This window comes from Trachemys scripta, chromosome 3 (assembly GCF_013100865.1).
Source record: "Trachemys scripta elegans isolate TJP31775 chromosome 3, CAS_Tse_1.0, whole genome shotgun sequence".
Lineage (NCBI taxonomy): Eukaryota > Metazoa > Chordata > Testudines > Emydidae > Trachemys > Trachemys scripta.
The window spans coordinates 42,023,532-42,048,166 of record NC_048300.1 but is presented as its reverse complement, the minus strand read 5'-3'; the positions used below and the strand labels follow the sequence as shown (position 1 = coordinate 42,048,166).

The 24,635-nt window shown below is 44.2% G+C and overlaps 2 protein-coding genes across 4 annotated transcripts in view; both read left to right on the top strand.

Annotated features, from left to right (window-relative positions):
• Window positions 1-12,393, top strand: part of LOC117874420 (putative deoxyribonuclease TATDN3) — a 17,610-nt gene extending 5,217 nt beyond the window's left edge. The window contains exons 1-10 of one of the 3 annotated variants that reach the window (XM_034764523.1): window positions 441-763; window positions 945-977; window positions 3,593-3,666; window positions 5,237-5,283; window positions 5,978-6,040; window positions 8,140-8,249; window positions 8,641-8,696; window positions 10,425-10,537; window positions 11,584-11,664; window positions 12,054-12,393. In XM_034764523.1, the coding sequence (XP_034620414.1) occupies window positions 955-977; window positions 3,593-3,666; window positions 5,237-5,283; window positions 5,978-6,040; window positions 8,140-8,249; window positions 8,641-8,696; window positions 10,425-10,537; window positions 11,584-11,664; window positions 12,054-12,197 (711 nt within the window). In that variant the 5' untranslated portion in view covers window positions 441-763; window positions 945-954 and the 3' untranslated portion in view covers window positions 12,198-12,393. Of the gene's footprint in view, window positions 1-440; window positions 764-944; window positions 978-3,592; window positions 3,667-5,236; window positions 5,322-5,977; window positions 6,041-8,139; window positions 8,250-8,640; window positions 8,697-10,424; window positions 10,538-11,583; window positions 11,665-12,053 lie in introns of those variants that run through there. The other 2 variants (XM_034764521.1, XM_034764520.1) reach the window with 2 other exon arrangements.
• Window positions 12,394-16,452: 4,059 nt separating this feature from the next.
• LOC117874417 (putative deoxyribonuclease tatdn3-A) overlaps window positions 16,453-24,635 on the top strand; it is a gene marked incomplete in the record, with an annotated part of 23,166 nt that continues 14,983 nt past the window's right edge. Inside the window, 2 exon segments of the mRNA XM_034764518.1 lie at window positions 16,453-16,610; window positions 23,545-23,577. Coding sequence (XP_034620409.1) covers window positions 16,551-16,610; window positions 23,545-23,577 — 93 coding nt within the window.

Sequence of the window (24,635 nt, the reverse complement as noted above, 5' to 3'; positions counted from 1 at the left end):
ACTCCACCAGCACCCCCCCGCCCCGCCCCACCGGACCCCGCCCCTTGGTCATCCCCCTCCCCTACGTCCCACCCCTGCGTGCCCCGTCGGGACCCTGCCTCTTGGTCACCTCCCGCCCCGCCCCTCCGGACCCTGCCCCTTGGTCACCCCACTCCAACAGCACCCCCATCCCGCCCTTACGTCATCCCCTCCGTGCCCCACCGGACCCTGCGCCTTGGTCATCCCGCACCTCCGTGCCCCGTCGGGACCCTGGCCCTTGGTCACCCTCCTCCCCATTCCACCAGCACCCCCCTGCCCCGCCCCTCCGTGCCCCACCGGACCCTGCCCCTTGGTCACCGCACTCCACCAGCACCCCCCGCCCCTAAGTACCCCCCTCTGTGCCCCACCGGACCCTGCCCCTTGGTCACCCCCCTCCCCACTCCACCAGCACCCCCCCCACCCCATCAGGACCCCCTCTCTGCCTCTTGGTCACCTTCCCTTCGTGCCCTATTGGTACCCTGCCCCATCAGCCTCCCTGTCCTGCCCCTTGGTCACCCTCTGCCCCACTGGGACCCCCTTCTGTCCCTTGATCTATCCCCCCCCCAGCCTATCTACACTCTAACCCTTGCTCCCCTCTCTTAACCCCCCCATCTGGATTTCACCCCCTCCTGCCCCTTGCTCACCCCTTCCACCCCACCCCCAGTGCTTTACATCAGGGGCCCTTGCTTTGGGGTGTGAGGGGCTGCTCAAGGATTGCTGGGGCTGCTTTTCCCTCAAGTGGAAGGTTTGCATCTCACAGATGGGTGTTTTCCAGCCCTGTGGCATCACTCCATGACTTTTCCACTGTAGCCCTTCAGCTCTTGCTCTATTTGCAGATCCCTTAAAAGAGTAGACACTTGTCATTTTAAAAGTCTTGTTCCCCTCTCTGATTCAGGTTTCCAATAAAACATTATAATCTCTTTCAGGATATTGAGGATGTATTGGAAGAAGCAAAGAAGGTGGGTAACTATACTGGCATTTTTCCATAGTTATAAAGTGTTTGCTAATTACTAAACATGGGACTTGCTCCTGTCAACACTTACACAAATGCTTAAGTTTAGGCATATGAGTGGCCTCACTGAGGTCAATGAGGCTACCCCCATTTCTAAAGTTATGCATGAGCTTGTGTTTGCCTTATACTGAAAAAACTTCAATTCTGCTAACATTGCACATTTCCTGTTAACTGGGCACAAAGTTTTATACTTTAAAATACAGGATTGCAACACAAAATTTAGTTAAATGTGGAATTTATACATGAAGTCTAATGAAGTCTGAATATTCAGCACTTTCAAACTCTATACAAACATGAAGTAATCTTCACAGTAGGAGTCCGTGTCAGAGCTGAGATTAGAATTTGGAAGATCTTGATTTACAGATCTGTGCTTACATCACAGCTCTCAAGTCATCTGTGACAGTGACTGTGTTTATTTCATCTGACAAGGACAAGCTAGACAACAGCCTGGCTTAGGGACTGTTAGGAATAAAGTAAAAGCCTCCCCTGGCTGTGCTTTGTCCAGAAACTTCAGTGACTTGGGGACTGATCCTGCAAACTGCTCTGCATAGCCAGGCCACTGTACCCCCATAGAGCCCCACTGACTTCTCTACCATTCTTTGTGGGCCAACTCATGCCTGAATGGAGCCCTGTAATTGCATGTCTTCACCTCAAGGTTTCCCCCTCATGCCTGGATACTCATACTGGGGTCTTCATCTCTAGCACCTCCTGATGATCAATTCCTTGGCCCCACCAGGGCCTGTCTGGCTGGGTCCTCTCCAGATCACTGAAAAATTCATTCCCCTTTTGGGGTAACAAGAGGTACAACTAAGTCCAAATAAATATTTTCACTAATAATACTTTGCACCTCTTAGGCTACACTGAAGTTCTCTGCCTTTTTGTCCCTATTCCTAGGCCCTACAGAGTTTCTCCTATGTTACATCTCCTCAGCAGGCTTCCCCCACTGCCTTGCCTTGTTAGATACTCTGGCAGCACCAGCACATCTCAGGAATCTCCCTGCTTTTTACAGGTCCTATCCAAGGGCCTTTGCTCACCCCCACAGGAGCCTGACCTACTTCCCGTAGATCTTTTCCAGCTTGACTTCCCCAGAAAGGAAACTCCTCTTCCTCCTCGCCGGACTGAGTTCCCAGATCTAAGTAGTCCTCTCTCTGATTCCCCTCCTTCCTTGTAGCTCGGGTTAGTCAGAATTAAGTCTCCATCACAGTCATCTTGAGGATAGTTGTTTGATTAGAGGCAAGGCTGAGTTGTTTGGTTAGAGGCCAGCTTGCCTTAAAGGACCACCCAGATTGTACCCAGCCTCAGTGAAGTTAACCGACTCTGGGCAGGTGCAGTGGTTTCTCCATGTGGAGCAGCTTGCAGAATCAAGGTCTAGTCTTTTGCAGACAAAGTAGTTGGGGTTATATTTTGAGAAAGACAAATCTGGTTGAATACATAATATTTTTCTGAGGCCATAAATTTGTATGTAGCATATGGTTCTTAAAGGAACTATTTATGGTTAAGATGCTTTTGCTACCGTTGTATGGACAGGACAATCAGCTGTCATTTCTGTTTCTTCATGGATCCTATGGAAAAATCCTTATTAGGAGGGCAGGGTTTCTAATTCACCTATTTTTTCTTATTTCATTGTCTTACTTATTAGTCAAAATTGAGCGTGTTTCATTTAATAATGGGGTTTTCTAATATAATTAATATAAATGTTGGTACAGGTTGCTTTAGCGCTAGTGTAGTAAACTGAAATCCTTTATCACAGAAGAGTTACAGTAGGAGCAGCAACCGTGCAGACTTCCCTGTAGTATGATGCTGGCATTTCTCATCCTGACTTTGGAGCTGCCAATTCTAGGAGCAATAGGGTACTTCAGTTTCTATGGCTATTCAGTCCTTGGTGCTGAGATTGCCACAAGGCAATAAGTAATAAATGTGTTGGTTTACTTGTCCATTTGGCTATTACCTAGACCACAATGAAAACCATCAGATAGAATAAACTTTCACTTATTGCTGATCTAGCTCTTATTCACATTAACTGAAGTCTTTTCATCGACTTTACAGGCATGATTTTGCTTCCATCTAGTTGTATTTGAGACAGTGGTCTAGAGTTGAAATGTTCATAGCCCATTACCAAAACCCAGAGATGTCACGTTCCCCCCGTTTAACCTACATTAGATGTGCCAAAAAGCACAGGGCTCATTGATTGGTTTTGGACTCTTAAATACCTAACCTACCCTATCCTTTAAAAATGCCCTATTGTCTTAAAAAAATTCTGAATTCATGGACATTTTTGAAAACTATTCTGATTATTTTTTTCAGTACTTGTACCAGTAGGTGGCACAGGGCTGGTTGTTAGGAACAAATGGGATTTAAACCTTCTCTCCCAAATCCCACCCCAGCAACCCCAGCACTAGGCTTTCCAGAGAAGGGTTCATTATACATGAAATTCCCCACCTAATTTTTATCAATTAAATGCAGACTATGAGAGAGCTTGGAAGTTCTGTCAAGCTAGGAAGTTAATCTAGGATTTCCATTTGTTCCTCTATGCTACAGCAATTTTATTTCCTGTTGTTTCAGGCTAAAGTTTTGGCCCTTGTGGCAGTTGCTGAACACTCAGGAGAATTTGAAAAAATTATCCAGCTTTCGGAAAGGTATTGTTTATTCCAGCGACTTTGTCTTCTTTGCATGTGATTAAAACAATAATTATTTTTAAATGACTGCAGAGCAGTTTGATAAGGTTGGTGCCGTGGGATTCAAAACATCAAGGAAAGCATGTTCTATGGAAAAGGAGAAAAAGAAAACACAAGTTGCGACTGCACATGGGCAGTACCCAAAGGACAGAGCAGGATTAATGGCTGTTCATGGGATGCAGCAAGGCCTTACTTAGACTGTAAATTCCTTGGGGCGGGGACTGTCTACTGGTTCTGTGTTTGAACTGTGCCTAGCAGAATGGGGTCGTGGTCTGTGACTGGAGGTCCTAGGTGCTACTGCAATACAAATAAATAATAATAATTAAGAAATGAGACCTTGGTGAATCAATAATAAAAATAATTTTTCACTTTTCCAGTGCCTTTCATCCAAAAATTCCTAAGGATTTTACAAATATGAATTAAGGTTCATAACCCTCTTGTTAGAGAGCTAGGATATGCAACTTTACAGACAGATAACTTCTCTGTTCCTCAATGTAAGTGAGTAGCCCAAGGTACATGGTGAGTCAGGGCAGAATGGGAATAGAATGTAGAAATCCTGACTCCTGTCTTCTGAACTAACCATTAGCCACACTGCCTCTCAGAGTCAATAGTATTGTACCAAGCATTTTTTCTATTTGACTCTTCTGTGCATAATCAAATGTAGGGTGTTTGAGTAGGGAGCTCTCTGCAATATCTAAAATCTTTCTGAGCTCTTTCCTGTTTGCAGGTATTAGAGTTGTGACAAAAACCAAAAAAATCAAGCACAAAAAGGCATCTTAAGCTGGCATCCTGCTGGCATGTATTAGGTTTGCTTTTAGGTGTCTTTATTTTGTATTATCTTGTTTATTTGGATTTCTGCATGCATAAAAAGTGCATCTCCAAAAACTTGTCACAAGATGAAACTTGTAATTGAAAGGTAACAGTATTTTTATGAGAGAATAATATGCTTTTCACTTCTGTAGTTCCTTTTAACTGAGGATCTCAAAGTTCTTTATAAACTTTAATTAAACTTCACAACACCCTTGTGAAGGAGGTATTTTCCCACATTTTACAGAGGGAGAGAAATTGGCACACAGAGATGTTGAGGCTAAAATTTTCAGAGAGACTAATGATTTCAGTTGCTTCAGTTTCTTCGTATCCAACACTCATGGTCTGATTTTCAGAGGTGCTCAACACCCAAATTTATGTACATTGTGAGTCATCAGCAGCTTAGAAAATCAGGCACTACATGTGTCAAGTTGGACATCCAAAAATCAGAGAGGACTTTTGAAAGCCTGGTTGTAACTTGCTCAGTGTCAGAGAGCAAGTCCAGTCAGAGGCAAGAATAGAACCCAGGTACTCTGGCTTTCATTCTCTGGCACTGGGCATACGATGTGCTACTGCTCAAGTGGATTGCTGGTTATTGTGATGACAAGGAATGTACTGTAGCCTTAATTGATTAGTTAATACTTTTTTCTCTAGTTCTTTACAGTAGTCATGATGTAGCATGCTTTGTGATGTTTCCCATTGTTAATATATTTCTCATTTCTAGGTACCCAGGGTTTGTCTTGCCATGTCTGGGAGTTCATCCAGTTCAAGGTATTCCCCCAGAGGAACGATGCAGTGTTACTTTAAAGGTATAAATAAACTCTTAATTGCCACTTGTCCAGATTGGGCCAAGCAGCAGGCATTCAGAATTGACTCATTTGACATTTAAAATAAATCCAACCTATACTGTACATGTTGCCATAATACAGAAAACACTGTGGATCAAATCCTGAGGTCCTTACTCATCTTTGATTCTGTTAATACTCAAGCAAAATGCTACTGAAGTAATTTGGCTCTCTATTTTACAGAGGGCTACAGTGGAGCAGATGATCTGCTTACAATCAACATAATGAACATGCACATTTAGCTGTCCCTCCACTTCCATGGGGAGTGGAAGACTAAAGAGAGATGTATACATCTGTGTCCATGCCCTGACCATATTTGGTGACTGTTTGCACTCAGACTAACAGCTGGCATGTACAGGATATTAATAGATCTTGTCTTGAAGAGGTAATTACATGTTCCACTCATCTAAAAAATAAACTTTAAGGCAGAATGGTCTTGCAGGATCTTTAAACCTGACAGATTGCCCCCGTTTCCCTCCAACCTACTGTAGGAGCACGTTTCAAGGTACACAGATGACAGATTAAGTGGTTCTGTATCACAGTGGAACTGAATTCATCCTGCTCTTGCTTTGCAAGGATAGAGGGTTGTTTCTTTAATTTCTTTTATTTTCTTCTCGCAGGACCTGGATGCTGCATTGCCACTTATAGAACTCTATAAAGATAGATTGTTGGCAATTGGAGAGGTAAGTAGAAGTTCTGTGTTTTGTTTAAATCCTCTTTTTTTTTGCCAGCATAGGTCCTCTGAGTTACAAGCACTTAGCACATGATCAGCTCTGTATAAACAAAAAGTAATACTAATAATCTGAGCAGCTGGAGAACCTGACCTGTCATTCCAGCACTGAAAATATTTTCCTTCATATACTTCCCTGAGGCATCTCCCCAGTCGTCTCCCTCCCCCTCTTCCCCACAGCTGCTACTTACTTTGCGATGCTAATTTTTCATCTGAACGAGAATTTTTTTCTGAATCTGCTATTAATGCCCTTCAAATAAATAAATTGGCAACGGGAATTTCCATTCACACAGCAGTAAGGGAATAGCCTGAAAAAAATAGAAGAAAAATACAGCAGTAGCATTTTTTATCTTCCTTCTCCCCTGCCCCCAATCTTTCCAGTTTCCCCACTTTTTCTCTCAAGTTTTTTCAATTGTACTTTTCATTTTTAGAGTTTCCTGACCCATCCTACTCCTTGCAGCTGCTCTTTCCTGCTAAGAATAACTCAATATTTTGATTTCAACCCAATGGGAAAGTGCCAATGGAACTTGACAGTACAGGTTGAATGAAAAGGAGGAGGTTTTAAAAGCTATTAGCTACTTTTTATTTTATATTTAGTTAATAGTGTAGACGTGGTATGAAGTATCTTAAATATATATACTATCTTTCACCTGCAGCCATGCCAACTTGTGCGGTGATCTTGAGAGCAAAGTGCGGTCAAGCTGGGTCAGTACTTGGATGCGAGATCTCCACTGACCATTTAGGGGCTGTGGAAAGCAGTGTCTGTGATTCAGTTGCTGATCTCTTACCTTTGACTCAGTACTGAACTGAGGTATGGTGCAGGGACACTACTGCTGAAGGTGCTGTTTTTAGGATGAGATATAAAACCAAGTCCTGACGACTTTGGTTCATTAAAGATCCCATTGCACTTTTCATAAGATTACAGGTGCTCACCTCAGTGTCCTGGCAAAATTCCCACTGAAGTACTTGCATTCTGCTTTCCTAATTTGCCTCAGCAGTTTTGTTTGGCTGGGATTCTCCTTTACTTCCTGTCCTAAACTGTGGTGTGGTTTTATATGCTGTTGTGGTTTGAGGCTTGCTTAATTAATGTTAGTAAAGCTGTTATTACTTCCTCTCAGTGGATTCCACAGCGCTTCAGAAATCACGTATGTATGAATATATTGACATAAAACTAAAATGTCAATTTATTGACCCTCAAAACACCGTATAATAGGTAGGGAATTCATAGTGTTCACTCGAATCGCCACTGAAATTCAGGGTGGAATGCAGCAGAGCAATATTAGAGCACAGGTAATGCTACATGACAGTTTATTACAGGACATGAAGGCGAATAGCTGTACAGTGGCTTGTATGACTGGTGATTGGTGTCTGAGCTCACTTCCTGCAGGACACATGGTCATATCTCAAAACCACCACAACAAATGACAATCTTGCCTGCAGTCTTAGCAGAGAGAATTAAATAAATATGAAGTACCCTCTTACACCTGGATGCCCTTTGGTTTACCCTCTGACACCGTGCAGGGTTGAATCACACTGACATGTCAGTATAGGTAAATTTGCTATGCTGCACCTGTTCTGTAGATAAGGCAAGGACTTCGGTTGGTACAGCTGTGAACCTTAAAAATCAACTGAAAATATTTAATTCCAATACTATACAGCTGGTTGACTTCATTAGAAATGGGCTTGAGCTACAGATTCAGATCTAAATCCGAACTTCCCTTGGAATTAAGAGGATTCTGGATATGGGGTTTTAGTTTGGAAATCATTGTTAAACAATGGTTATAGCTGCACAAAAGTCATCTCTTAGTTAAGATGTTGAATAAAGTTCTTGGGTCTCTCAATTTATTTTCAACTCCTAAAGTGTTTGAATGTTGAATCTAAGCTGATAACAGACCATTTCCTATAGAGCTCATTTTAATGGCAATCCTTCCCAAATGTATACATTTAAAATTGACTGGCAGGATTGAAAAACTATTTCTTTACTGAACTGCAGATTAGTATGTAAAGGAATCAGGTTGGTGAAACTTTCTTATGTCTCCTCTTGTGCTGTAGGTTGGACTAGATTTCACTCCCAGATTTGCCAGCACTGATGAACGGAAGCAAGAACAAAGACAAGTCTTGATCAAACAGATTCAATTAGCGAATAGACTGGATTTGCCTTTGTAGGTCTTGTTTATACTGACAGGTTATTGTGTTTCAGAAGAGATATAAAATCAAATTCCTTCATATCTGTAGTTATTAAAGAGCCCAGAGCACTTAGAAAAGTAAGGATATTACCTTCATTGTCTTGGCCAAATTACATTTACATTGTGCCTACTTGGGTTATCCCCTGTAGTTTCAATTGCATACTGTAGTCTTCTTCTCTTCTTATCCTAGACTGTTGCTACTGTATTTTCATGATGGCTGACGTGATTTCTTTATACATGTTTGTAAAGTTCTTAGGGAATCTTTCTTGGTGAATGGTGCTATAAAAATTGCTGTCAAATCAGTTAATCTTATTTAAAAAAATACTCTGCTTAATTTCCTAATACTAGTTTTTCTTTTCTTCATTAGAAACGTCCATTCTCGTTCAGCTGGAAGACCAACCATTAACCTCCTAAAAGAACAAGGTACTTTTTTGGGTCACTTCATGCTATTAAAAATTCATTTTTTTTTTTTTTTTTTCAGCAACCTTTCTTTGGTTTTACCATATCTCCTTATCAGGCATGTCAGTTTGCTTACACAAAGCTGGATGGGCACAGTTATGGAGGTCCTTCTCAAAGTACTGTAATTTTGATTTATGGGATTTACTGTTTGTTTGAGGAACTGTTCAGATTGCCTTAGCCACTAGCAGTTTGTCAGTTCAAATACACCTTCTGACAGACCCATATCCATGCTCAGCGTCTGTTCAGAATATCACATTCTCCAGGTTGGCATTTGAAATTCCACCTTTTTTTTATTTTTAAAAGGTGGACATTTTAAATACATTTCAAAGAGTGTTACAGGCAATTAACTGATATGATACTTTTATAGCTTAAGTCTTGGAGCTCATGAAGTGGAATCATGGCGTTATTAAAATAAATAAAAAAAATTAAGGCTCTGGTATCTCTTATGTTTTGAACTAAGATCAAGTGTTGTATCAATTTAATATCAAATACTCACACTCCTGGGGGATGGAATCCTGCACTGGTAGGGGAATGGACTCGATGATTTAATAGGTCTTTTTTTTCATCTTTTCATTATTGCCAAATTTGCCTTACTTAATGGGGGGGAAACCTGTAAAAAGAAGGAAGGAAGGAAAGTGAATATAATTTCTGTCTGTCTCTATTATGTTAGAATGATGATGTCAGCTGCTGACAGAAACTCCTTGGCCCGACTGTACTTTCCTCAGACTGTAATGCTTTCAAGAGAAGATTAGAATTGTTCCCATGGTGCTATCTAGCTCCTTCCCTCCCCAGACTGTCTCTGCTTGCAATCCCAATCATATCTCCCAACATGGCTCCTCTCGTAACAGGCTCTTCTTCTCCACATCCCGCCCCTTCACATGATTTGTTCTATAAGCTATCTGTCTGACACTGTAAGCACCAACTGTGCTGGCATCACAGGAGCAGTTCTGATTCTGCTCCTCTCCAGAGCACTGTAATCCTAGAGTACAGCGAGACCAAGGGTTCTAGTACTAGGAGGTGACGACATGATTCTGGGATGCATTAACAGGTGTGTTGTGAGCAAGACACGAGAAGTCATTCTTCCGCTCTACTCTGCTCTGGTTAGGCCTCAGCTGGAGTATTGTGTCCAGTTCTGGGCGCCGCATTTTAAAAAAGATGTGGAGAAATTGGAAAGGGTCCAAAGAAGAGCAACAAGAATGATTAAAGGTCTTGAGAACTTGACCTATGAAGGAAGGCTGAAAGAACTGGGTTTGTTTAGTTTGGAAAAGAGAAGACTGAGAGGGGACATGATAGCAGTTTTCAGGTATCTAAAAGGGTGTCATAAGGAGGAGGGAGAGAACTTGTTCACCTCAGCCTCTAAGGATAGAACCAGAAACAATGGGTTTAAACTGCAGCAAGGGAGGTCTAGGTTGGACATTAGGAAAAAGTTCCTAACTGTCAGGGTGGTTAAACACTGGAACAAATTGCCTAGGGAGGTTGTGGAATCTCCGTCTCTGGAGATATTTAAGAGTAGGTTAGATAAAAGTCTATCAGGGATGGTCTAGACAGTATTTGGTCCTGCCATGCGGGCAGGGGACTGGACTCGATGACCTCTCGAGGTCCCTTCCAGTCCTATAATCTATGAATCTATGAATCTATGACATAGTCCTATCACGAATATAGTTACTTCCTAATTGGTTTGGCTCTCTGTAGGTGCTGAAAGGGTATTGCTTCATGCATTTGATGGGAGGCCATCTGTGGCGATGGAAGGAGTGAAGGCTGGATATTTCTTCTCCATTCCTCCTTCCATTATAAGAAGTGAACAGGTAAAGTTCAAAGGGACTAGTCCTATCTCAGTATTTGGGGATTGCAGCCTGTAACCCTCAGTTTATCACAAAGAAAATATTACTTTCTGTTAGGCTGATTTTTTTTTTTTTAAACCCTATAATATGTAAACTTCTGGTGACCTTTTATTTGGAAAGCTCTAGTGCTCCCTTGCTTTGGAGTAGGGACTCAGAATTTGGCAGGGGGAGACTTGTGTGTCAGGAATGAGCCTTATGCTGTTCCTGTGAAAATCCACTCTAATTTGGCCAAGTTATATGTCTATGAAAAACTGCAGTTTGCACATGCTCAGCAGAGACTTTAAATTTTAGCAGCTATATTCTTCAAAGATCCCATTCACACTGGGCACACTACAGCCACAGGCCAAGCAGGACTTTCCCTGCATTGCTGCAGGCTGTGCTGGGTTTAGGCACCTGAAATGAGAGCAGGGAGCTTGCCTGTCCTGTGCTCTAGTAACTCCCTGCTGGGCCCAGGCAGTTGGAGGAGGAAGCAGCTGCCTGATTTGAACGCAGAAGGGACAAGAGCCAGACTACGATGATGGAATAGATTGGGACAAGAACCCTGGGGATGGGAGGTGGGACAAGATTGGAGGAGAAAAAATAGTATGCATGTAATTAAATATTGTATCATAAGACATATGCACAAAGAGGATGAATTAGGGTTGCACCGGCAACTTTGATTCTGGTATATCTGAGCTTTTGAGTGCTTTACTTTGCAACCCTAATGTAGGTTGTTGGTTTTTTTTTTTTATGTGCAATAATATTACTTGATAGATAATAATGGGCTGAGTGCTTCACTAGGGGTGGCATTCTGTATATTATGGAGACTTTATTAAAAAGTAGTTCATGTATTCTTGACCATTTTTACTACTTCCTAATTGTGCAGTTAGCAAAAATATATTTACAAGATCCTCACGTGTATTACTGCCATGCCTTTAACATGAAACATACCTCTCTCTCTCTCTCTCTCTGCTTTTTTTTCCCTAGTTTGAGTGAATGAGCCATTTAATAGCTTTCTTGTTTCCTTTAAGAAGCAGAAGCTTGTGAAACAGTTGCCCTTAGAATGTATGTGCTTAGAAACCGACTCTCCTGCACTAGGTCCTGAAAAACAGGTAAATTGTTGGTTTCTCCACTTCTGCATTTCTAAAAATGTAGCTTACTGAGGACAGTAATAGAGGGCAAAAATTGAATAGGCAGAGACAAGGAAGGAAAGACATTGTCAGATGAAATTGGAAAAGAGATAGCAGGTTGATAAGGCAGAGTGATACAAGGAGCCAGTTCCCAAAGGCAGGGACTACACAGGAGAAGACTCTTGCCAATTGCAGGAATAGATTGAGAGGAGACTGGTGGAGGATGAGCAAATATAACAGAAATTACATTTAAGGCCCGATCAGTGGTATATTTGAAACCATTTGCAACAACTGGTTCTGAAGATAAATTGAATCTGACACTAATGTAATTTCAGATTCTTTAATTTATTCTCTGTTTTTGTACATTGCAGGTGAGAAATGAACCAAAGAATATTTTCATTGCTGCAGAGTATATTGCCAAAATGAAAGGAATCCCAGTGGAAGAAGTTATAGAAGTGACGACGCAGAATGCACTGAAACTGTTTCCCAAACTTCAGAAATTTCTCTGGAAATAGACCCAGACATGTTTAAAATTTGCAATTACATTATGTCCCAACAGCTAACATGTGCAATAAAAAAAATCTGTCTTGTCCTAACTGCAGGATTTTACTATCAAATAATTCAGCAAATATACATCCTTCCGGTATCTGGTCCAGATATAGATTCATATTAGTCACCTAAATAAATATGGAAGAAGGGTCTCTCTCATATTGGTGAATTAGTATTATAGCTGCCTGACTTAACTAAACACTGTAAAATCATGGCCCTCTTGAAGTCAAGGGCCAAACTCCCATAAACTTCAACAGGCCCAGGATGTCGTCCCAATAGTCAGAGAAATTATCTTCATAGTATCCTAATCGTTACTCCTAAGGCCCAGCCAAATAAGGGGGCAGAATGTGGGGTCTCTGTGGAGTTACTGTGTTAAAACAGGACAGCGAGAGAGAATCTGTTCTCCTATCCCAGTCTATAGTCACTATAAACTTCTACACCAGAGCTGGACCTGACCTGAACCAAAACCCTGTATCCGAATGCTCCAAACTCTGGCAAGTTCAAATCTGCATCCCAGTGTTATGGTCTGGGCCCATGTCTTCCATGTATCAAATGTTTGTACTGTTTTAAAACCTAAGACTTGTCTACAGGGTGTTTCCGTTTGAAATGGACATTAACACATAGTAGGGGACTTTTTTAGCGTATGTCAGGAGGGTCCACATGGGCCAGTTAATGTGTGACATGCTCTTGTGTGCATTAGAATTTACACCCCTCTAATGTGGACTAATGCACCCTGTAGATAAGTCAAATCTTGTCTCCCTTAATATATACAGTTTTTTTTAACTGCCTTGTTTTTATTATTCTGGAAGATCTCTTACAAAACATGGTTCTGAACTCCTGTTTGACATCCCTGGCTTTTTGTGAACCACCGATGGATGTCAGATTGACAAATTGTAGTCATGGTGCCAACGGAGTAGAGACAGCCTGTTGCCTTTGAAGTCTGTAGGAGTTTTGCTGTTTGTTCTTCAGTGAGAGAAGGATTGAGCCCTAAGTAAGATAAAATGTAAGCAGCCTATTTCCAGGTCACGTGGAAGGTAACTGCTGTCCACCTTAAGTGCTTGTTTTCCCTCACATTTTCATCCCTATGATTACTGCATCACCATTGGGGGAGGTTAGCTTTACTTGTTCCTCAGATAGTGGCAGTGTTAAGGTAAGTTGCACCTAATTAGCTTATCAAGTTAAGAAAATGTCTGTCTTTTCTGTCTTCAGAAAACACCTGAATTTGAATCATTCATTTTATATATATATATATATATTGCAATGTATATTATGGTTTTAAGAGACAGGAAATAGAAGGAAGAACTGCAAATAGGTAAACATTTGGGTCTAAGTGGGAACCCTGATTAAGGATAATTAATGACATAGAGCCACCTGCATGCAGAGCTTCCACTGTATCATTATCAGGATTTTCTGGGCATGGATCAAGGGTAGTGTATAGCTCAAGATACATCTAGGGAACTTTGAAATGGATGCACGCTACCCATTGCTGGGTCAGATTCGTTACACTTACAATGACGGGCAATGTAGAAGAACTGGGAATGGGACATTGACCGTAAACTAAAAATACACCGACAAGTCTTATCAGTGTCTAAGCAGAGAGCAACACAGAAAAACATCTTTGTTAAGGAATGGCAAATTACATTTTAAAATTCATCCAGGGTTGATTAACTCGTGTTATTTTTAGTCATATAAAAAGGATTTTTTAAAATTGTATAACATTTTGAAGTAATTGCAGACTATACATGGTAGGCTATGTCTACACACAAGTTGTAACGATAAAGTATAATTAAAGTGATAGAACTCCCCCTCAGTGTGCATGCAGCTATACCAGTACAAAAGTGCCTAATGTGTGTGGAAAGGGGAATAAGCCATACCGTAAAATGGACCTTGTATAACTGCAGTCACAATAAGGATTGCACCAATTAAACTATTCTAGTTAAAAAGAAAATTTACTCCAAGGGTATAAAAACTGTGTACAACCGGCCTTACTCTAACAAAAAAGATTTTATTAAAAAAACAAGTAAAAAGGTAAAGTTAAATATAAACAAAGAATAAAACACTCAACACAATTAATGCTGTTGCTTTAGACTGGGGTAGGCAACCTATGGCACGTGTGCCGAAGGCGGCACGTGAGCTGATTTTCAGTGGCACTCACACTGCCCGGGTCCTGGCCACCGGTCCGGGGGGCTCCGTATTTTAATTTAATTTAAAATGAAGCTTCTTAAACATTTTATAAACCTTATTTACTTTACATACAACAATAGTTTAGTTATATATTATAGACGTAGAGACCTTCTAAAAACGATAAAGTGTATTACGGCACGCGAAACCTTAAATTAGAGTGAATAAATGAAGACTCGGCCCACCACTTCTGACAGGTTGCCGACTCCTGCTGTAGACGATACTGAAAACAGCATGACATCAAATTACACAAGCTGCAGAGTTCTATTGGCCCGTGGTGCCTGGGCACCAGGAAGGTTCCTAGCCCGGGTCAGGCTCCAGCACTGTTTGAGGCCGGGTCTCTCCCTCGGCCCTGCCTTCCCCCCCAGGCGCTCCCTCCCGTGCGTCCCCCGGGCGATTTAGAACAGCCCCGGGGCCCCCACCCCACCACTAGCAGTGCAGTGGAGCTGAGCAGTTTCTGCCTGCTCGTTCCACGTGCTACAGGCCTGCCCCTCTCTGTAGCCCCTGGGTTGGGTGGGTCTGTGTCTACACACGCTGCTCCTGCCCCAAGTGCCCCTGCGGCCAGTAGGAAGCTGGGGGTAGCAGCACTCGGAGGCCCCCCGACCCGCCCTGCCTAGGAGCCCCAGGTAAGTGACACCCTCTTCCACCCCCTCCCAGAGCCTACACCTCCCACCCCTTTCCCACATACCTCCTCCCACCCCCAACTCCCTCCCAGATAGGGTGACCAGATGGCCCGATTTTATAGGGACAGTCCTGATTTTTGGGTCTTTTTCTTATATAGGCTCCTATTACCCCCCAGCTCTGTCCCGATTTTTCACACATGCTGTCTGGTCACCCTACTCCCAGAGCCTGCATCCTTCAATCCTTCCTCCTGTACATGCACCCCCAGCCCAGAGCCTGCACCCCTCACCCCCTCCTACACCCCCACCTCCTGCCCCAGCCCAGAGCCTGCACCCAGCACCCAAACTCCCTCCCAGAGCCTGCACCCCTCAACTCCTCCTCCTGCACTCCCACCCTCTGCCCAGTGGAGCCTGCATCCAGCACCCAAACTCCCACCCAGAGCCCAACCTCTCATTTTCTGCACCCAGTCTCCCTCCCAGAGCCTACACCCCTTCTGTACCCCAATTGCCTGCACCCCAGACCTCCTCCTCCCACCCAAAGTCCCTCCCAGAGCCTTAGGCAGGTGGGGGCGGGTTCTGGGCACCACCAAAACTTCTACAAAGCTGCTGCCCCTGCAGTCTGGGCCCTGATCTTGCAAAGGCTTCAGTATGTCTGTAAATATTCACCAGTGGTCTCACTAATGTCAACGGGCCTCCTCCCATGAGCATAGGTATGCACAGGCTTAAGGGTTTGCAGGACTAAGGCTGTAATTATTAGACCCTATAAAATGCAGAAGAAATTGCTCATTCTACAACTGTGGGTATAAAAGAAATGTGTAGTCTACTCAAAATCTTCAGCTTCCATCGTTTGACTGAGAAGACTGCAACAAGATTCACTGCTTCTGGACCAGAGGCGTAGTGAGCGCCCTCCGTACCCTCCAACCGGAGTGGGCCCCGCAAGGAAGAGGGCCCCTAAAAGTGGCAAAATAAATACTGTATTCCACTTTCTGCATTGTAAGGGGCCCCGTCCGGACATATGTTCGGAGGGGGCCACGTTCTTTGTTGCTACGGCCCTGTTCTGGACCATTCCTAGCCTCGTCGAAACTGATTGTTGTAAGAAACGTGATTTCTAAATTGCCACTGTCCCTTTAATCACATTTTGCTGAGGCTTCAGTAAATGATAATCGTTTGGAAAGTGACTCCGGGGGGAGACACAACAGGGCTCACTCTCCCCCGACTCAAACGTCCCGTTTGTAAATACTCCTGTAGTGCAGAGCTGGGGCTGGAATGTCCTGCCTTGATGCTGCAAAACTGCACGCACGTGCGTGTAGAGGAAGATCTCACCAGACTCGAACTCCTTGTGCACCATAGAGAGAAGGAGGGGGCCCGGGATAGGCTGGGCTGCTTGTCATCGTGGAAGTGGGAGGGGTTGTATTCGCTGCCCTGGAAGAGCCGTATCCTCTTTCTGCTGTCTGTCAGAGGCCTAGGAGGAGGAGCCCAGGCCTTGCCTGCTCAGGGTGCTTTCAGCAGCCTTTGCATATGGAGAAGGGCTGGTTTATCGATTGCCACTGCCACCTCACAGCCGAGGAGTTCAGGCAGGTAGGACTGAAGACTGCAGTCAGCAGATGCACTCTGTACACAGGCCCTATGCTGGGGCTGCTGTTATTGGATTTGCAGCCCTGGATATAGGAAGTATTATTGTAACAACAGCTGTTTCCAGGCTAGTGACTGAATTCCCTCTACCTGCTTGTAGTCACTGAGCCTGGAGTCTGCTCGGACTGTAGAAGCTCCTGATTCCATTAGAGTCAGTGGCAGAACCCCCATGTATAGCACAGAAGTGGTGGAGACACTTCAGGGAGCTTTTTGGTGGATTAGGAGCAGGGTTCCTTGTGCTCTGCAATTTACAAACTTGTTTGTGAGACAAGGTGGGTGAGGTAATAGCTTTTATTGGACCAACTTCCCTTGGTGAGCAAGACAAGCTTTCAAGCTACACAGAGCGCTTCCTCAGGTCTTGCTTGTGTCATGAACAGGGCCAGCTCTAGGCTTTTTGCCGCCCCAAGCAAAAAAAATTTTTGGCTGCCCCCCCACCCCAGCCCTGGGCTCCCACCTGCATCCCCGGGCTATCCTCACCCGCACCCCCTGCCGCCCCAGCCCTGGGCTCTCCCCCCCACAACTGCACCCTCCTGCCACCCCAACCCTGGGTCACTGGTAACTCGCTCCCAGGGCGGGTCATTCAGCAGGAATTTTGGTTGTGCACAGAACACAGACAGGATTGGTTCCCATATGGTTACAGAACTGCACTAAAGTGAAACAGTTTTCAGCTTGTGTGATTGAAGGCTATCTGGATGCATATTATAAGACTGTCCTACATAAATGAGGAAAAGTTGAGGTGCCTTTATTATTCTTTTGTTCCACTCTTTGTTTCTATGGGGAATTTGCCAATGAATATCACTGTCTTCTTTTTAAACAAATAAAACTAAAACTTAAAAATAATAATAATAATAATTAAAAAAAAAAGCAATGGCAGTTGAAAATAGCAATTCCAGTCCTAATAACCACTGGGAAGCATTTCTTGCTTAATTTATTCTACTTTTTCTACAGCAAGTTACAGTGGATCAGTATATTTGATTTGGGAGAAATGAAGTAACAGCTGCCCAAATTGAGCTTGAGCACTCCTGAATTTTGAGGGTGTTCAAATCTGGAAGACAGGTGCTAGATTCCCTTTCTGAATATTAGCTAAATCTGGAAAAGAAAAGTCAATTTCTGCTTCCATGGCTCAGAAGTGGAAATCCTCCTATGTGCCTGGTACTGTATCTAAAGCTGCCGGGGTCCTCTAGTAGAGCCTCCTCTCTATTACGTTTCATTTTAAATTCTAGTGGGATCCACAAACCTCCCTTGCTAGGCTTCAGATAGAGAGGTGCACTGTCTATTTAGTGCACCCAATTCTTTCTTTGGGGGCTGCAAGGTGAGGTTACACCAGTATCCCTAATCCAGTCTGGGGATGTCTTCTGAAGGAGATATCTGGGCCAAAGCCTTCTACTCCTTGGGCTTACTTGTTCCCCATTCTAGGGTTACCTACCATACATCCGTATTTTCACGGACATGTCCGGCTTTTGGGGTTTTAAATAGTCGTCCGGGAGGAATTTCTAAAACTCTTAAAAGGTCCGGGATTTCCCTCCCAGTGCAGAGCGCGGCACGGCTGACAGGGTGGCCCGGCCGGATTGAGCCACTTGCATCGGGGCTTCCAGCAGCCAGAGCCCCTGTCCTGCTCCCCCCGCTCCTCCCCTGCAGCCTGAGCGCACCGTGTCAGCAGCACTCTGGGGGGGGTGGGGCTGCGCACTCCACAGAGGAGCGCAGCAGCGTGTATGCGGCAGCATGTCTGGCTCCGCGTGGAGCCAGACACACTGGTCTGAGTGGCACGGTAAGGGGGCCGGGGGGCATGGGATCCCGGGGGGCAGTCAAGGGACAGGGAGCAGGGAGGGTTGGATGGGTTCGGGGGGGGGGGGGTGGCGGGGGGGGGGGGGGGGGATAGGGGTCAGGGCAGTCATGGGACAGGTAGGGGGTGGAGTCCTAGGGGGGCAGTTAGGGTGGGGGGGGGTCTCTCTGGAGGGGAATGTCGGGAACAAGGAGAAGAGAGGTTTAGATAGGGGGTGGGGTCCTGGGGGGCAATTAGGGGCAGGGGTCCCGGGAGGGGGCGATCAGGGGACAAGGAGCAGGGGGGGTTGGATGGGTGGCAGGTTCTGTGGGGGGGGGGGAAGTCAGGGGACGGGAAATGGGAGGGAATGGATAGGGGGTGGGGCTAACCCTCCTCCCCAGTGGAGTGTCCTCTTTTTTGAATGTTAAAATATGGTATCCCTACCATTCACAGTGCCACCCCATTCTAGCACTGAGCTCTCCATTCACAGCAAGCTGCAGCATGAGGTCTCAGCTACCTCACTCCCTCCCCCTCCCTTTCCTGTAGATAGCTGCCAAGGGAATGCTGGGAAATGTAGTTCTTTCCTTGCTCCAGGGCTGGCTCTATAGGCAGGGAGCTAACCAAGGAACTACAGCTCCCAGGGCTCCCTGTTGCTTCTCAGCTCCCATGCTGGATCCCTGCCGCCCTTGCAAATGTGCCACCCCAAGCACCTGCTTGCTTTGCTGGTGCCTCGAGCCGGCCCTGCATGACACTGGTGTGATCGCAAGACGATGACACTTTAGGAGTCTGAAATAACTCATGGGATGGTGCAATTGCTTCCAGAGGGCTGTGTGGCCCTAATTTAATCCAGACAGAGCTGTAGAGTGTAGGACATGTGATAAACCCAAAAGAGCCATCCAGGCTGGGGTAAGATAAGAAGGGTAGGCATGCCTTCCTAGGTTAACATTAAATACAAACAGCTAAAACTAGACATTTGAAAACTTGTTACACAAGTGCAGTCTCCCAAAGTATATCCAGTAGAACCTCAGAGTTACAAACACCTTGCCAGTGGAAGTTGTTCATCACTCAGAAATGTTTGTAACTCTGAACAGAATGTTATGGTTGGTCTTTCAAAAGTTTACAACTGAACATTGACTTAATACAGTTTTGAAACTTTACTATGCAGAAGAAAATTGCTGTTTTTAACTATCTTAATTTAAATGAAACAAGCACAGAAAGTTTCCTTACCTTGTGAAAAATTTTTTTTAAACTTTACCTTTATATTTTTAGTAGTTTACATTTAACACAGTAGTGTACTGTACTTGGCTTTTTAAAAAAATGTTTGGCCTCTGCTGCTGCCCGATTGCGTACTTCCAGTTCCAAATGAGGTGTGTGGTTGACCGGTCAGTTCATAATTCTGGTGTTCGTAACTCTGAGGTTCTATTCTATGCCAGTACACAAGATCTGATAACTAATGTAGCAGATGCAATTAGCTGTGTGTCTGATGAAGAAGAAAATAACCTGGCAATTGTCATTCTCCCCAATGACCAGAATATTAAAAGCTCTGTGTCATGGCATGAATGACCTGAAACCCCCAAGGACAAAGTAAATACACATATATATATATGATGCATCCATTGTACAATCTAGGTTCCATTGAAATAGATGTATGATTAAGAAGAAATGATTACATCTAGCCTTTTAGTTAATAATATTTTTGGTCTGTTTCTCATGTCTGCTACATCTTCTATGGGGGACCACAGTCTGTGCTTGCAGGGGATGAACTTGGTGAGCTAACATGAATGTCATATCATTGTGCAATTATATTTAACTCTGAAAAATCATTGTGTTAACCTGAAAATTGCTGCTGCCATTAAAGGCAAAGGGTGTGTGTGTGTGACACCAAGCTAGAACGTGCTATTGTTTGGTAGTCACTGCTGTGTCTCTGTATTAAAAGAATCACTATCACTGCCTAAGTGGCTTCAGAATTAACCAAGTAGAGGGAGAATCTGGGCCTCTCCTTCCTTTGCTTGTCAGTGATGCTACTAGCATCAGGGCTCTTGCTTTGGAAGTCTGAAGTCATGGAGGTGGGTGTTCCTTGAAGAAATAGTGTTCTTTAAACAAGTCAGGCAAGCAAATCTCATGAAACCATATGCCCACTGGGACGGGGTGCAGCCTGGAACTAGGGTACCACTGAGCCCTCTGTTTTACCAAACTGGGCTCCCCCTCACACTGTGGTGCTGTGATTAGCTGCAAATCTCTCCAGGTACTGCACTGAACACAGACATCCACAGGCAGGGATACACCCAGCTGGGTTACATGAATGCTTTTGCCAGACACTCATGAACCGACAATAAAGAGGCTCAAGCCAATTCCCCACAGCTTCCCAGCCTAGGACCCCAAAGCTATACCGTCTTCCCCTGGTCAGAAGCCTGACCAGTGCCCCTCCCTCAGTGTGGAAAGGACATGCACCAGTTTTTGTTCCTGAGCAGATTCCCCAAGTACTTTACCTAAACAGTGTGTTTTGCTTGAAGTATAAAACAGATTTATTAACTACAGAAAGGTAGATTTTAAGTGATTATAAGTAGTAAGCGCACAAATCAAAGTTGGTTACCTAAGAAATAAAAAGTAAAATTGCAATCTGAGTTCTGTAAACTAGACAGGATTTGAATCAAGCAGTGTCTCACCTTGATAGACAATACAAGTAGGTCTCAGATCTTCCATACACAGGCTGGAAATCCCCTTCAACCTGGGACCACTTCCGCAGTTCAGTCTTTGTTCTCCAAACATGTTTCCAGGTGTTGAGTTGTGGGGGGAATGAGGACAAATGATGATGTCACTTCCCTTCCTTTATAGGTTCTTCCAGCGTGCTGGAAAGATCTTTTGCTATGGTGAGTCAAGTAGTATCCATTGTCTATGTGCTCCCTCTGAGAGGTCTTCACTGTATACAGTTCTTGGGGTAGTCTTTGTGAGTGTGTATTCCCCTTCATGGGTCATCATCGGTATCTGGCTGCCCCATTGTTGTATCTGAAAGTCTGGTTGTGGGTATTCCCAACATTACAACGTACTTCAGTAACACACACGGCAAACTTCATAACTTCACATACAATGACAGCACACACACTCCAACTGGATACTGATTTTCAACAGATCAAGACTTTTAAAATGATATCTCACAAGGCATACTTTGTAGAAAACATATCATAATTATATCACTGTGGTAAATATGGGGGTGCCCAAGTGTTGCTTTGGGGTACAGAGTGTCACCCCCCCATAATAGTTGATGTTCTCTGTAGCTGAATCTGAACTCGGCTCCAGTACCTCCATTTGAATTTCTGCACTCAGGGCTATGCATTGGTGTTTTGGCTGCCCCAGACTCCTTCTAGTGTGAGATTAGGATTTGAAATGCCCCAAAATCTGAGCAAGATAATGCACAAAAGTGTCATGGGAAGTACTGGGGATTGTTGCCAGCACAGATGTAGCTGGGTTCCATGTTCAGCTTTCAAGAAGGTTGGGAGAGGAAGGGAGGATGTCTGTGCTGTCTGACGACCTGGCTTCTCTTCCTGGTTCTGCCACCAAATTCTTGTGAAATAATAAAATAACAATGATGATACTTTGCACTCATCAAGCACTTTCCACCCCAGGACTCAAAAATATTTTACAATTATTAATAATTTAGTTTTACAACCCCCTTGTCAGCTAGGCAAACTTTGTCATTGCCATGGACTCGGTTCCCCATACATAAAATGGCAATGTTAAATGACTTACCCAAAGTGACGCAGGAAGTCTGTGACAGAGCCACTAATGAACCTTAGATGTCCTGAGTCCCAGCCTGGTATCTTCAACACAAGACCATCCTGTGACTTGGCACCCCATGTTCTTCACAGAGATATGATTATGATATGATTATGGCTTAATGTATTTTATGCAAGATAAGACATGTGAGTTGTCATTGGAAAGTTTATGATTTACTGAATATGATTATCCTATTTGTCTACATGTATCATTTTCATATCTGAAGTTAATTACAAATGTGTTTACATTTGGGGAACGCCCACTAGGCAAAAGGCTCTCAGTGGTTGGCTGGCTGGGAAGGGCCCATTCAGGTTAATGAGCCATTAGGAGAAAACAATAGGCCTTAGAAGAAGTGTATCTCCCATTGGGGAGCCTTCCTGAGGATGCTGCAGACAGCCTCCAACTCATGGCTGCAGTGACACTACAGGGACATGTGACCAGGTCACCTGGTGCTGGACTCCATCTTGGGATATCAGTGTTTTTTCCACTGACTGGCGTGGGAACCAAGCTTTGAAACAAAGGGTTCCCACCATATGCAAAGGCTATTTAAGGCAGGGGAGTGACATCATCGAGGTTCTTCACTGACTCCCCACCCAAAGAGACACCTGGAAACACCTGAGAAACAAAGACTGAACTGGGGGAAGTGCTGGACCCAGGCTAAAGGGACTCAAAGCTGTAAGCAGATGCAGCTTGTCCCTTAAGAATCTGCAGCCTGCTTGTATCATCACTTAGGGTGAGGATTTGCTATTCATATCCGATCTATGTAGTTTATTAAGCTTAGATTGCATTTTTGTTTATTTGCTAGGTGATCTGTTTGCTATGCCTTTAGATTTTAAGTGATTATATCTTTTTTAGTTAATAAACCTGTTTTTGCTTTGTCTAAAACCAGTGTGTGGGAGTCATAACTTGGGGCAGAAAGCTGTTGTATATTCTTCTCCACATTGAGGGAGGGGGCAGATTTCCTGAGCTTACGCTGTACAGTCCCTGTGCAGCGCAAGATGGTATAATTTTGGGTATACACCCCAGAGTGGGGTGCGTGCCCGTAGCTGGAAAGTTCCTTAGCTAGAGCCTTCCTATGCAGAGCTGATCACAGCGTCTGCATCTAACTGCAGCTGGGTGTGTCCCTATCTGTATGTGTGCTGGTGAAAGTGCAGGCTGGTCACAGCAGTACAGTGTAAAGGGAGCCCAGGCTGGTGGGTCAGGGGGGCGGCTCAGTGATACCTCAGTTCCAGGTGGCACCCGAGGGGGGGGGGGGGGGAGAACCGTTACACATCCCTCACTTAAAGGTAACAAAATCACGTCTCTCAGTGCTTTGCATGATAACTGATGATGTGTGTCTTGCAGGACATAAATGATGTGATTGAAAAATCAAGAAAGGTTAGTGACTTATTTTAAATTTATTACTTTTTCTGCACCAGAATTCCTCATTCATTACTCAGGGCATTATTAGGATTTATTTATTCTGTATTACAGGAGCACCTGGAAGCCTCAGCTAGATTAGTGCCCCATTGTGCTAGGTTCTATACAAGCATGTAGTAAAAGACATCTCCAGTGCCAAACAGCTTACAATTGTAGGCCCTGATCCTGCAGTATAGTCAATGGGATTCTACCCAGCTGCAGATGTAGCAGGAGCAGGACCCTAGGTCAAGACAAGATGTAACTTGTGGGTAAAGCAAGCAGGCAGGTGATGGCATGAGGACGGGGTAGCACTAACATGAGCATGTTAGACTATCTGTAGGCACAGTTTGTAAGTAGAGAGGTTTTTTGATCTGTTTATTTGTTAGTGGAGCCAAATGAGCAGATCAGTATGTACTTTACACTTGTGCATATGAAATGCCTACTGAACTTTATTCCATCTTGCCACACCTCCCACTAATGGGCAGAAAGGGTCATTAGAAGGGCTAGGGAGAAAGTTTGAATGGCAGTGTCTTGGCTGACTGTCATTATCATCAGTAATCCCATCCCATCCAGTTGGACCAGTTTGATTGCTTGACTCAAATTGGACAAGACTGCGGTAATACTGAGTGGTGAAGCAACTGGGAGGTGTGTGTGAAGCAACTGGAAGGATTAGCATAGATCATTTGGGATCCCCAAATTCTGGGTGCAGGAACAGCAGTCAAGAGTGCTTTATTCTGTCAGGGCTTGGGAGAGGGGCCTGCCATCAGAGTGTTCTCATTAAGGGGCCCTTGTCTCTGGAGCTTGCTTTCTTCCTTGGTGCAACAGAGCTTTGGGGTTTATCTTCGCTACCACGTTAAATCAGCCATCACTGCATTGATGCAGCAGCGTTGATTTAGCATGTCTGGTGATGATGCGCTAACTTGATGGAAGAACGTCTCCCGTTATCATAGCGTGGTGTAGACACAGCTTTAAGTCGATGTAAGTTATGTCGCTTGGGGGTGGTTGTTACACACCCTTAGCAACTTAACTTACATCGA